This window comes from Lissotriton vulgaris, chromosome 1_2, assembly GCF_964263255.1.
Source record: "Lissotriton vulgaris chromosome 1_2, aLisVul1.2, whole genome shotgun sequence".
NCBI lineage: Eukaryota > Metazoa > Chordata > Amphibia > Caudata > Salamandridae > Lissotriton > Lissotriton vulgaris.
Genome location: NC_141686.1, coordinates 225,030,625 through 225,044,791, shown reverse-complemented (window position 1 = coordinate 225,044,791; position 14,167 = coordinate 225,030,625). Strand labels below are relative to the sequence as shown.

Genomic DNA, 14,167 nt, shown 5'->3' with positions numbered 1-14,167 from the left:
ATATCCGCGACGGCGGATGTGATGAACAGTGTGGGGTGGGAGGGGGTCTACGCTACCTTCTAGACACCTCACACGAGTCCTCGGACGACCATTAACATGGCGTCGAGTTAAATAAAGGGCCCCCGCTAAGACAAGGGAAATTGGAAGTTGGCACAGAGGGACAGTCCTCTGTGCGCCCGCCCCTCACACCGTGAGGGGGGAGTTCTGGTAGTAGGGATCTGACACCGGTTAAGACCTTGCCGTTGGCCCGTAATGTTAGGATGTACAATTTTTATTTAGAAAGTATGCCTTTGCAGGATGTTTAGACTCGGCTAGGAGAACCTTTGTATTAGAGATTTGTTAAGGTTAGCCAATAAACGTGTCTGCATCGGAATGTTATAAATAAAAATTGTACATGATATGAAACTGTTATTTTAATGTTTTAATTTTGTTTCATATTTTAATGAATACGGCGGGGAGGGTAACTCCCTCCCGCCTTCCAAAAGTTCAGAACTGCGTCCGTCTTCCCATCCTTGGGGATCGTGTTGGGAGGGGGTGACAGGCATCCCGGCCATATGGAAAGGGGCGACCACTCGGTCCCCCCGAACGTATGGTAGGGGGCCCGGATCCCCCCGGGAAACCATTTTGGGTGGGGTCGTGTCTCGGCTGGTATGCCAGAAGCGGCGTAGCCGGGGCGCGCCTTTTCCCGCCCAAGAAAGGGTTGTCCTAGACACCTACACCGTTGGCCACGCCCCGTAGGCGTACCAGAGGAGGGTACACGCCCTCCCGAAGAGGAATAAAAGGAGCAACAACCCAAAGAAGCATCCTCTTGTTCCTGTGCTTGGAAGCTGCACCCTCTCGTTGCACGTGAGCCCTCGACGGAACAAGGAGCAATTTTGACCCACCCACCAGCCCCTTATGGCAACGTTAGTAGTACAATAAAAATTGATTTGCTTTGATATTATCCTTTTTTCCTGGTTGTAGTGGTTATTAAAGATGTTAATGTTTTACTGCAATAAAATGATTTGCTTCATAACATTTTCCCCCCCAGTGGAGCGGAGTATCACAGTCTAATTGAAAGATGTGTTGAATAAATGTTAGAATGTTAAGTTATTCGCTTTCTTCAATAGGTTCTTAAAACGTCGTATTTATTTTTGGTCGGGCGGTAAGGTCATGATCGGTGAGCAGTAATTTCAAGGTCCCTAGAGGAGGGGCGCCACCCATTATGGATGGGAGCGCCCGGGGGGAGGCGGCCATTGGCCCCTCACACGGGGAGGCGGCACCCACTAAGTATGGGGTCGCCGAAGGGAAGGCGGTCATAGGCCCCTCCCAGGGGAGGAGGCGGCTCGATGCCCCTCCTAGGAATTTCCCGGGGCCAGGATATCCGCGACGGCGGATGTGATGAACAGTGTGGGGTGGGAGGGGGGTCCACGCTACCTTCTAGACACCTCACACGAGTCCTCGGACGACCATTAACATGGCGTCGAGTTAAATAAAGGGCCCCCGCTAAGACAAGGGAAATTGGAAGTTGGCACAGAGGGACAGTCCTCTGTGCGCCCGCCCCTCACACCATGAGGGGGGAGTTCTGGTAGTAGGGATCTGACACCGGTTAAGACCTTGCCGTTGGCCCGTAATGTTAGGATGTACAATTTTTATTTAGAAAGTATGCATTTGCAGGATGTTTAGACTCGGCTAGGAGAACCTTTGTATTAGAGATTTGTTAAGGTTAGCCAATAAACGTGTCTGCATCGGAATGTTATAAATGAAAAATTGTACATGATATGTAACTGTTATTTTAATGTTTTAATTTTGTTTCATATTTTAATAAATACGGCCGGGAGGGTAACTCCCTCCCGCCTTCCAAAAGTTCAGAACTGCGTCTGTCTTCCCATCCTTGGGGATCGTGGTTGGAGGGGGTGACAGGCATCCCGGCCATATATTGCTTACAATGGATATATCCACTCTTTATACTAGCATTTACCACTTAGATGGGATAAGAGCAGTTAAATACTATTTGAACAAGAGACCCATAGAGATGTACCGCCATAATGAAATGCTTACCAAGATCATTGAATGGTGCCTGCAGAAAAATATTTTCATATTTGAGAACACTGTGTTCAAACAATTGAGGGGTGTGGCTATGGGGGGATGTACCCCCAGCTACGCGGGGCTCCGTGTTGGCTGGTGGGAGGAGCATGTCCTCATGGTACAACAAGCTAAAGCTTGGTCTGAACATGTCATTAAATATTGGCGTCACATTGATGACGTATTCATTAACTTTTTAGATATTCAAGTGCAGATAAAGGATGACAAAATTGAAACCTGCTTGTATAGAAAGCCCACGTCTGAGAAAAACATTCTACACGCAGACAGCTTCCGCCTTAGTCACAATATCGCTAGTATTCCCTATGGTGAATTTTCAAGAATCCATAGAGCATGCACCACTGTAGAATCCAGACAACAACATCAGATAGAGGCTTTGCACCTAACACATTGGAGGCAGCTATGAGAAAACCTAATACCCATGACCGTAACAACCTTCTAGACCCCAATAGGAAAATTAGGCAAGGATATGACAGGGATGAATACAAAGACACAGAGGACAAAAAAACAATCAGATTAATCACAGGGTATAGCAAACAGGCCAACCTGATTAAAAACATCATTAAAAGACAATGGCCGATCATTCTTACTGACCCGATTCTTAAAGAAGTAATTCCTGTCACCCCTACCACCACTTTCAGACACGCATATTCTATACGCAATGAGTTGGTCAAAAATAGCCTGGAAACTTCCAAAACCACAAAATGGCTAGCTCCACACAATAGGACTGGCTGACGCATGGATGGTGTACCACCCTGGGCGTATACAACACATCTTTCACTCAGGGGCACATAACACCTTATCCCGTAAAGATTACTTTCTCACCCCAGGTGCCCAAATAGGGAATATACAGGAAATTAGACACCTTGCCCAAGGCATATCAGACCACTCACCAATATGGGCCAGTGTGTCCCTGGGTGAGATGTAGGCAACAGAATAGCACCAATCAACCCTTGATACCTTCGTAATCCAGTTGTTAAATGGACACTGTTGGCAGCCATCAAGCATTACTTCCTGGAGAATGAAAAGTCAGTGAAGTCAGCTCAAACATTTTGGGAGGCCTTCAAACAGTGGTAAGAGGGCAGGCAATTTCCCTGATTATCGGAGTGGTAAGGACAAGGACAAAGAATTGGTTAGGCTTGAAGACAAAATTCTTCTCATTGAAGAGGAAGCATCAGGACCATTGCAACAGGATAGGATCCACTCACTGCATCTCAAAAGAGAGGAATATAAAACCATTGCTACTGACATGGCCAAAACACAGAGCAGGGACAAGGCAGGTAGACAGTATGAGTTGGGGGACAAAGTTGGGAAATTTTTGGCCTGGCTAGATAAAAACGAACTAGCAAATCGGTTGGTAACCAAACTAACAACAGAGTCAGAAATTACTTTAGTTGACCCGCAAGAGATTGCACATGAATTCACGATCACTATCGTGCCACCTACCAATCAAGTAACTCCTTTCAAGAAGGGGTCTCTAAGGCCCTGCTCTTAGACCTACCACTCCCTACTTTAATGACAAAAGATATAGACCTGCTCGGCAGTACCTTTACTAATGATGAGGACCGCATGTTCCTTTACGCAGATGACATCTTGCTGTATTTGGCATCCGCAAAGCATCAGTTGTCAATATATGTACAAATTTCGGCAAATATTCCGGATATACAATCAACTGGAGTAAATTACTGACATATGTCATTAGTGCTGGTTCTCCTTCTATGCCCTGGGTTTGCCCTGTGCAGGTGGCGATAGACGGATTTCAGTACCTTGGTATCTACATAACAATGGACCCTAAAGCTAGTTATTGGGCAAAATGTATTCCCCCGCTACAGTGACTGAAACAAGCCGTGGGAAACTGGAAACATCTTTCAATATTTGGAAGAGCTGCATTATTTAAAATTCTGTCATTACAGTGTTTCCTATATTCCCTTCAGAACTTCCTAAACCCGATTCCAGCAAAGTACTTTAAGAGGTGAAAGTATCCAGAGTGAATTGCTCTGGGATGGACAACCCCGCATATCATTCCCGACTCTGGTGCAGAGCTTTTATGATAGGGGAATCGGACTCCCTGACATTAAAAAATACTATTGGCTACCCATCTGGCCGCTATCCATCACTGTAGATATTTTTATTAGGATGACCTGGGCTACATGATGGACAAATGGCTTTTACCAGGGGGTAACTTACTGAAAACCCACAACATTTTATCTGACAGGGCCAACCAGGCATTCAGTATAGGAGTGGAATGCCGCTAATAGAAGTATGGGTTGGGTGCAGAAAATGACGCTGGCCACTCCTCAGTGGGATTCGGAGCAGCTGGGCACCCTGAGGAAAATGAAGGGATTCGATAGAAGGGACATGATAAGGATTTCAAGGGTAGGTGACCTATGGAAAGGGGGAGGGGTAATACCATTTGCTACCCTACAACAGGAATATGAGATGGCTGACACAGAACATTTTCGCTACCTGCAAGTGAGACACGCATTGACATCACAGATACCAAGCAGAGGGTATTTGCCTCACCCCCGTTGAGAACAGACTTCTGAATGGCTATGTGCAAATGAAAGCGCTATACCTAACATATAAAAAAACTGATTAATAATGCCCCAGACCCCTTGGGAACGGTTCGTGGACACTGGGAGAGGGAGGATTCAGAGCTGGAGGAGGACGAGTGGCAGGAAGCGTTGACCTCCTCTCGAGAGGTCATGATTTCCGATTGACTGCGAGTGGTCCAATTAAAGATCCTCCATAGAATATACGTCACAGGACCAACATTATATAGGATGGGGAAAACGGATGACTCGGGGTGTCGGAGACATTGTGGCTAGGAGGGTACATTCATGCATATATTATGGGAATGTGTAGACGTTCAGGGATACTGGGCAGGAGTCCACCATTGCTTCAGGTAGGTCATAAGGGTGCGAATGGAAATTGATGCCTAACAATGCCTATTAAACTTCTGGGAAGCCACAGACCTAAATAGGCAGGATAAAATATGGGTGACTCTGGGCCTGATGATAGCTAAAAGAAACTTGGCCAGAATGTGGGGCACAAATGCGGCACCTACATTGGAGGCAGGTGGAATGACCATTGTGGCAATATCTGTGTACCGCCAACTGCTCCCTCTTTTTCCGCTCATAATGCGCCATAAATAATGTAACACAGGACCACCACGTATTGAAAGATGTAATTAATTTCTGTATGTATAATGTGTTCTAAACCATAATCTGTTCCATTGATTGTAAGATATAGACGATGCATCACTGCTATTAATAAAAAGATTTATCTTGAAAAAAAGTATATGTCACACTTTTTAAATACATTGCACCCTGCCCTGTATTTAAAAAGAATGTTTAGGCCTTGCAAGAGACTACAATTGCCAGGTCGACATGGCAGTTTAACACTGCATACACAGTCTCTGCAGTGGCATGCCAGAGACATGATTAAGGGGCAACTTTTGTGGGTGGCACAATCAGTCTTGCAGGCCTAGTAGCACCATTTAATTCACATATCCTAGAGACATGTAGTGCCCTTTACTAGCAATTTGTAAGTAAATTAAATATGCCAATTGGGTGTAAGCCAATGTTATCATGTTGAGAGAAGAGAGCCATATGTACTTTATGACTGGTTGTCAGTGGTAAAGTGCTCAGAGTCGCAAAGCCAACAACAATAAAGTCAGAAAAAGAGAAGGGGGAAAGCAAAACATTTGGGTTGACCATTCAGATAGGACCTTTTCCAACTGAATTCTGCAGATTAGCAGTACACATTTTATTTAAAACATTTGCTTTCGTACAAAGACAACTTTTTCAAATAATGTGGTATCTAAATCAATGTAATAAGAAACTACTAAAGTACCGATTTGATTAAATGAACAGAAAAGGAAATATATCAAGCAAATGCACAATAAGTAAGAAAGAGGGCTATTAAAAGGAGGAGGTGGGCACACAACAGTTAAAAAACAGAAGCAGACCTTTGAATTCAAAGGAATCTGTAGCCATTTAATGGGAAATTTACTTGCACTGTTAATTCATATTTTTTAATTCATTTGAATAATTTTCCATGAATAAGAAATTTGAGAAATTGGCATAGATTGGTGTAGAACAAATGGTTAACATATTTTATTGCACTTGCTATTTACCTTTAGAGAAAGCGGGATATGAGTCTTCAACTCCTTCTCCAGAAGAAGGAGATTTTTTTCGCATTTTAGGAGTAGCATGGGGGTTCTAGAAACAACATGCAAAGAGAATAATTAAGAATGTTAAATATTACCCTCTTACAAAGCAGATTCACCTTGGTACTTTGATATGGCTCGCGTTCATATTTTTTTTCTTCTACTTTTTTTTCTGTATTTTGTCTTAAGAATCTTTTGATAGAATTCACTAAAATTATTTCTTTGCTATTATGTATTATACTTTTTGATATTTGTACTGATTATGTGATTACCATTTTTCAATCAGGTCCTCACTTAAACATTGTTAAAATAAACATTCAGCTCCCTGCATCATACATAGGATTGTATAGTCATGCACTGCATGAACAGTAATGTCTCCTATTCTGTCAATGATTGAGTACTAGCAATGCAACAAGAGACCTAAGAATAGTTAAATAAGTCATGGATAAAAATAGTCTGTGGGTAAAAGCTATGATAAAAAATACCCAAGCATTTACCAATCCCCACCCTGGCAACCATCAAGGCAAATCACACAACTCAGGCAAAAGTGCAATACAAAAAAAGCTCACTGTTATAGGAAAATAGTAATCTCATATGTGTGATAAACCTTAGGTGTTCCGAAAATGGGGTATACCAAGCATCTCAAGGAAAGGAGACGGATTGGGTGAGACAAACCACCAAGAAAGGTGTTTCACACTGATCATAAAGGTAAAAGGCTGCTTTAATAGAAATGGTCTGGCAGCTTAATCCTAATACCAACCCCCTACAAGACTACAAACAACCGCGCTAGTGCATAGCAAAACTAGTAATCCCACCCACACTTCTAATATGTGTTGCCCCCTCCCTCAAAACTTCTCCATTCATGCTCCAAACCTGTGATACAACTCCTGCACCCACTGACGCCACCAAAACACACCCCTATTACCTTTACCTAATCCATCCGGTTGCTCCTTGACCATTTCCGGAGCTCCGTGAGCTGTGTTCAACCCCCCTGTGTTGAGCCCCCATACAACATTGTCCTGTTTACCAACCAACCATTAAAACCAGAAAGGTTTTCCTGGCCCACCTCAGCTAAATTTCCAGTTTCCTGCAACCTTCTATTTCACTTCTACAGTTGTTTAACCAACATCAGTGCTATTTTCAACCTCAACTCCAAAAGGTAGTAAGCACTAACCATTAGCAACAAGTGGATGCCATTGGCTAAACAAAGAGTAGTCCTCCTGCACAACCTTCTCATGTTCCAAAACTGTAATCGCTAACCCTTACAAAACTCCTGCATCTCTCTATTGACCTTCCCCTCTGTTTATATATCTCACTCGGTTTCCTGGCACCCCTCCAACATCATCTCTGTACCAACGCAGTCCAAAGGGTGTGTGTTCAAGAACTACCTTACATTACACTTTCATCCCTTTCAACAACTCAATTTCAGAAACTGAAACAAGATAATTTGCCTCAAGAAGTAATGACCTACAATTCAGAGCCTCCTCAACAATTATGTATGGATAACATTCCAAACAATTCACATTCCACTCTTTCTCCACCATGACACCACAAATCGAGCACCACCAATTTACAGCTGTGCCAAATATCCTGGCCTCAGCTTCAAATCAAAAGAAACATTATTTGGTTCATGTTGTATAGGTCAGGGTCTAAGTCACATATTAAAGTCACAGTGCATATAAATTCATTTAATTATCTGTGTCATCCAAAGAGTCTCTAATATGGAGCACTTCAGAAACAAACAAAGCAACCCTATGAATCACTGTGGCATCCCTTAGGTCCACTTTCTCCAACGTGTTGATTGTGACTTACCAATAGCTTGTAGACACTTTCAGAATAGATCCTAGTCTTGAGTTCATATTTAAATAAGCTTAGGGTCACATTCCCTTTGGAGTTAAGGGAAGGCTGTATTCATGTTGCATTATTTGACCAGGCAGAAGGTAGCAGGGCCTAATAAAGAGCAGTGCTAAAGTCATATTTATGGCCCAGGGCCCAGAGGTGAAGAACTGACTGAGGAATTTAACTCATACATAAAAATCTGTGTCAACTCAACATTGAAACATGAGAACAAGATAATGTGCCCAAAATGCTATGAAATGGGAGACAATTTAAATGAAAAGTTACATTAATGATTAAGTTAAGTCTTCCTTTTAGTTTTCTCCCATTTGAAAGTGTTGCATTTGGAAACTATAGGCCTCTTTTATTTTTAAATGGGAGAAATTTAAAGTGAAAACAAATATTTCTAAGAAAGATTTAGGGGCATATTACCAAGGCAGGTAAAATGAAATCATCGCCGCTTTTGCTGCACTTTTCGGCCGCAAAGCGGCAATAATTTCATTGCCCTATTAGCAAGCTGTCGCTAACATCAGTTAGTGACAGCTTTTAGGTGATAGCGAGCGGTTTGGGGCCCGCTTTACATGTCAGCGATATTTATCGCGAATGAAATGCAAAGTGGGCGTACCCAACCTGTTAGCAACTGAAAGCAGTAGCTAACATCGCTGTCGCCTATCATCAACGCAGGCGTAGCGACAAAAAAATGTGTAAATAACGCTGAAAACTAACACCTGCTCAGTCCAGTTCTTAGCCCGTATATCCAATGTTAAGTGGATATTGAGGCTAAGCCCCTATTAGCGATAATGCCTGAATATGGCTGGATTTGCAGCGATATTCACGCATTTTGCCGCTATCGCCAGATATTTTATCGCTTTGGAGATAAACGTTGCTAATAGCACGTTATCTCTGCAATAAAATCCGGTGATGTGCGGCGATAAAAAAAATTTCGCTAAACTTATTTAGCGATAAGTATCACTAGTTGTTGATAATATGCTCCCAAGTCTTAATGTTTTTCTTCACATTAAAGTACTCCAATTACATTCTCAGGGTTTATGAAGCACTTTAAATTCCTCACATTTAAATAAATATTTGTATTTTTGCTGTTATAAATTTGGGGATCATGTATGGAGGCCAATGGGAGCAATATGTCTGTTTTGTACAAATATTACACTTGGAAATGGGAGTTAATGACAATAATAAAAACAAAAATACACATTTTTTCCCTGACTGCTGCAATAATCTGAAAACACCTCCAGTTATTAAGAGAGTAGAGACACTGCTCCATCTCTACGATACATATCAGTTTGCAGTTAGTAATCTCTACTAAACTTATTATGCACTCCCTCCCACACAGAAATAGTAGTGGTTGAAAGTGAGAGTGTAGATCTTTTCATGACAGAAACGTTTTTAAAGGACTACATTCACTCTCCTCGATTCCAAGAGAGGGCTGAATCCGGAAAAGACACCCGCTTGATTATGTGGTATTTTTAGACCCTGCATCTGGATTCGCAGTACCTGCCATTCATTGCGAAAACATACAAAAGTCCATTTAAAATAATATTCAAGCTCTGTACAATAAAGATATCCATACCTGATGACACTAGAAGCTATTTTTAGTCTTTCAGCGCCTTATGGCGAGTTGATTCTTAATATTAGAGCACCCTTCTCGTTCATTTAGTGACTCTCTCCGCGTTCCACTGCCTTAAATATAGTACATGTGTGCTGTTAAACAGTCCGAGTGTGATAACATGTAACCCCTGGGCATAATGCTACCCTAAGCTAAAGGAGCATACGTTGTTTGTACTACTTCGCACTTCTCAATTTGCAAGTAACTCAGCACAAAAACTGTGCTTAATCACATAGCGCAGCAGATAAATCAACAACATCCTTGGATGGTTTAATAAAGCAATTGTCCATGCTAAAAAGCCTACAACCAATTCACAAAAGTGAACATTTTCAATGAAAACATTAGGCAAGAAGCAAGGTGATTATTTTGGGATCCACCCTAAACTTTGGGTGAGGACCAAGCAGATGCCTTTATCACAAAGAGCATAAACAAAAAGCACATCTTGTGGAACTTCGGTGGTGGTCCCATCCTCTTAGGACCACCCCAAGCACAGTTATTGGCAAAAAATAAATTTCAACCGAAGGCCCTGCCCTCAAAATAATTCTAAAAAGAGCTGCAGTTCACCTAGCTGTTACTAGGTGTCCCTCACGAGTCAAATGCAAAGCATTGAAATTATTCTTACATCAAGTTGCAGTTCCACTAGTCGTTACTAGATGTCCCTCACGAGTCAAATACAAAACCATTGAAACCCTTTCATCAAGCATTTGCATTTGAATCGTGAGGAACATCGAGTATCCACCAGTTGAAATGCATCTCTTTGCAGAATTATTTGATATTGGATACTATATAATATTCACTGCCCACTGCTAATCTCATCCCATAATGCTTTGCAGGGCCTTTGGTTGGGAATTTTCTTTTGCCAATAATTGTGCGTGGGGTGTTCCTAAGAGGATGGAACCACCACCAAATCGTTCAATAAGATGTGCTTTTTGTTTTCATGGCATATGTTTGGTACTCCTGCTAGGTTAGGGAGGATCCCAAAATCATTAACTCTCTCACTGCTTGCTAATTTGTCAGTTTCATTTTTGTGAAAATACTATATGCTCTATACGCTATTTTTTATCATAACTGGCACTGTAAAGGATGCCATTTGTAATTATATTGCAATAATGTATAGTGTGGACGAGTACACAGTGTCTTCAGCTACGTTACGCAGTACTACATGTACTTTGTGAAGTTCACATTATACTACGTGAATGTACGTGTAGTGCTGCTACGCAAACTATACCCAGGGTTAGTAGCATGGTCGGCAGTTGTTAACTGGAGAAAGCACATCCAGTCCGTGTTTTGGGGGCACTGCTCGGGTGCCTGGATAGGAGTGTGTATAGTACACAAAAAGACACCTTCAAACAGCTGGAGGATAGGGAGCAGGACACACTGTTTACATTAGGGGTGGGCGGAATTTGTGTAATCGTGTTACGCAAATCTCTGCACATCTTATCGTTTAATAAGATGTGCTTTTTGTTTTCAAGGCATATGTTTGGTACTCCTGCTAGGTTAGGGAGGATCCCAAAATCATTAACTCTCTCACTGCTTGCTAATTTGTCAGTTTCATTTTTGTGAAAATACTATATGCTCTATATGCAATTTTTTATCATAACTGGCACTGTAAAGGATGCCATTTGTAATTATATTGCAATAATTTATGGTGTGGATGAGTACACAGTGTCATCAGCTACGTTACGCAGTACTACATGTACTACGTGAAGTTCAAAGTATACTACGTGAATGTACGTGTAGTGCTGCTACGCAAACTATACCCAGGGATAGTAGCATGGTCGGCAGTTGTTAACTGGAGAAAGCATATCCAGTCCGTGTTTTGGGGGCACTGCTCGGCTGCCTGGATAGGAGTGTGTGTAGTACACAAAAAGACACCTTCAAACAGCTGGAGGACAGGGAGCAGGACACACTGTTTACATTAGGGGTGGGCAAAATTTGTGTAATCATGTTACACAAATCTCTGCAAAACGGTAAAAAATCTCTACGAACACGCAGAAATTCCACGAACACGCAGAATTGCTTGTTTGTGATGCTTTTTTCCTGTTCACAATTGCTGTTTGCATGCTCGGGGGGAAATATCTTGCGAACACGCATTTTGAGAACGCAAACAAGCAGAAAATTTCCCGAAATCGCGGAACGCAGAATTTTGGGCATTTTCACGTTCTCCACAGAACGCGAACTCAACCAAATTCTGAAAATTCCACGAGCGGAACAGAATTTACCTCCCAGGCCTAGTTTACATTCTGCAGGAGGCAGATTATGCGGTTGGGAGGGCGCTGTGCTGGGCTCTGGATGAGCAGAGGACTGAGGCCTTACTGAAATAGGAAAGCTGCTGCATAGCTCGCCTACCCCGCAGATACTGGTCTGCGGGGACAGCACACATGGACTTTGGAATGACAGGGAGTTGGTATTCACTGTCTGGTATGCAAAGTACACCATAATGAAATAAGAAAGATGCTGCATGACTTGTCTGCCCTGAGTGAAATCCCTTTTTTAAACAAGTAGTCCCAAAAACACTTGTGTGTGCAAGGAAACGGAAATTTACCGGTGCTCCTTGCCGTAAAACCGGAAGTGATGTTTTGGAGCAGTAATGAATAAGGAGCAATGGAATACAAGGGATGCAAGAGTGAACCAATTACAAGCAGCAGGAGGGATTACACTTAGTATGAGTGAATCCAGCAGGTCTGTCAGACAGCGCATGCACGCTGATGCTCAATCTAAAAAGAAGGCAAAAGTGAAAAAAGGTACCTATGCTGAACATTATAGGTTGTGTAAGGTACACTTTAAAACCTAGTAGATCATTCAGTGCAGTATAGAGTCCCACTGACACCTTATGGATTTCCGTGTGGACACTTTTGTAGTGACATTCAAAACCTACTCTTTTAGATCTCTTTTACAGTAGCTACATAATGTCCTCCAGGTGTACCGAGTGATGCCTCTCTGTTTGACCCAGGCCCAGCAGGACCTGCATTATGTGCCAATATTGGAGAATTTAATGAATCTTATGTAGGAACATACAATCCTTAACAATAGATCTTGTGAATCAGGTTTTTTGTTTGGGCCACACAGATTGCCATTAGAGAAGTGGTTTACTTTCAAGGGTATCTGATAGAAAATCTGCTTCCACTTCCCAATGAACAAGGGGCTATGTTTGAAGCAAAATGTCGGAAAATGGAGCTCTGTTAATTTTGTCAGCGGCATGCTCGGACATTTCCAAAATGCAGGGAAGTACCATATTGTCATGTAGTTCCCAATAATTTGTAGGATCTGCGTGTTTGTTGGACAACATAATCAATGATCGAGGTGCCTAAACTGATTCCAGGCACCCCTGCAGGATATGTTGGCCTAGTGCTCACAATGCCACCACCAGCACCCCAGACCCAAACAGGGAGCGAATTGTTAAAGGCATCCACTGAACATGACAACCCTGACCCCTCAGGGATAGTGGTAACAGATCTAGAACCATTTTGCACGGTCATTTGTGCTTACTTGTTCTCGGAGAAATATACAGAGAATGCACAGTGGGAGCTCCCGACCGAATCGCTGCTAGGCTAATCAGCCTGACTTCCTGATGCCACAAATGGTGGTTGCACGGTAAAGCAGGGTCTGGGGAGCTCATGAAGCCCTGAATCAGCGTGCTTCGAGTTTTTTATCCAAAAAAAGAAAACTTTTAAGAAATCACTGTTTTGTGATTTCACTTTCACTACTAGTGTACACACCTTAGCGTGTGTAGACCACCCAGCCTAGGTTACACTGGTCCTGATGAAAACCTCTACAATCACACGAAGGTTGAAACATGTAGACCTATCCTTTTTAACTCTCTTCACGTCTATTTTGGACACCACAGCCTACCTAACCAGGCAAAGGTGCCACATGTAAATATAATCTATACTACTATTATAAAGAGAGAACTTGCACCTTTTGGCCAGGTAAACTTGGGAACCACAGCACCAATCACAACACCCAATACAGCGTTGGAAAGGGCAGTTGCAGCAGAAGGACATAGGCTATGGAGACGCCCACCATTTACATTTAAAATGTAAAAGAACCGTGCCAGCAAAGTAGTCCCTTGTGGGCGTGTCTGCATTGTGCTGTGGGTGTGTGCTGGGGGCGTGACAATCGCTGGGGGCATTCCGTCACGAGTGTTGTTTTTTCTTCCCAGGTCCTATACATTCCTGCTCCCTTTAAATAGTAATTCAGAGGAGGTCCCATTCTCTTAGAACCACCCCAAGCACAGTTATGGGCAAAAATACAACTAAAAGGCCCTGTAAAGCATTATGGGATAAGCTTAGCATCATTTTTAGCATTCATGAAAGGGTTTCAATGTTTTTGAATTTTACTCATCAGGGACATCTTGGGACGAAGAGGTGAACTGCAGCTTGATGTATAATATTTGAAATGCTATTGCATTTGCCTCATCAGGGACATCTAGGGACGGCGAGGTGAATTGCAGC

General features: G+C 42.6%; 1 protein-coding gene across 5 annotated transcripts in view; it reads right to left on the bottom strand.

Annotated features, from left to right (window-relative positions):
- Nucleotides 1-14,167, bottom strand: part of LOC147735091 (glycine N-acyltransferase-like protein 3) — a 261,834-nt gene that overhangs the window by 132,693 nt on the left and 114,974 nt on the right. For all 5 annotated transcript variants that reach the window (XR_015307552.1, XM_086953139.1, XM_086953141.1 and 2 more), the window contains one exon: nt 6,221-6,305. Coding sequence is in view for 4 of the 5 variants with exons in the window: in XM_086953139.1 (XP_086809265.1) it covers nt 6,221-6,298 (78 nt within the window). In the remaining variant the exon portion in view is untranslated. The remainder of the gene's footprint in view (nt 1-6,220; nt 6,306-14,167) is intronic.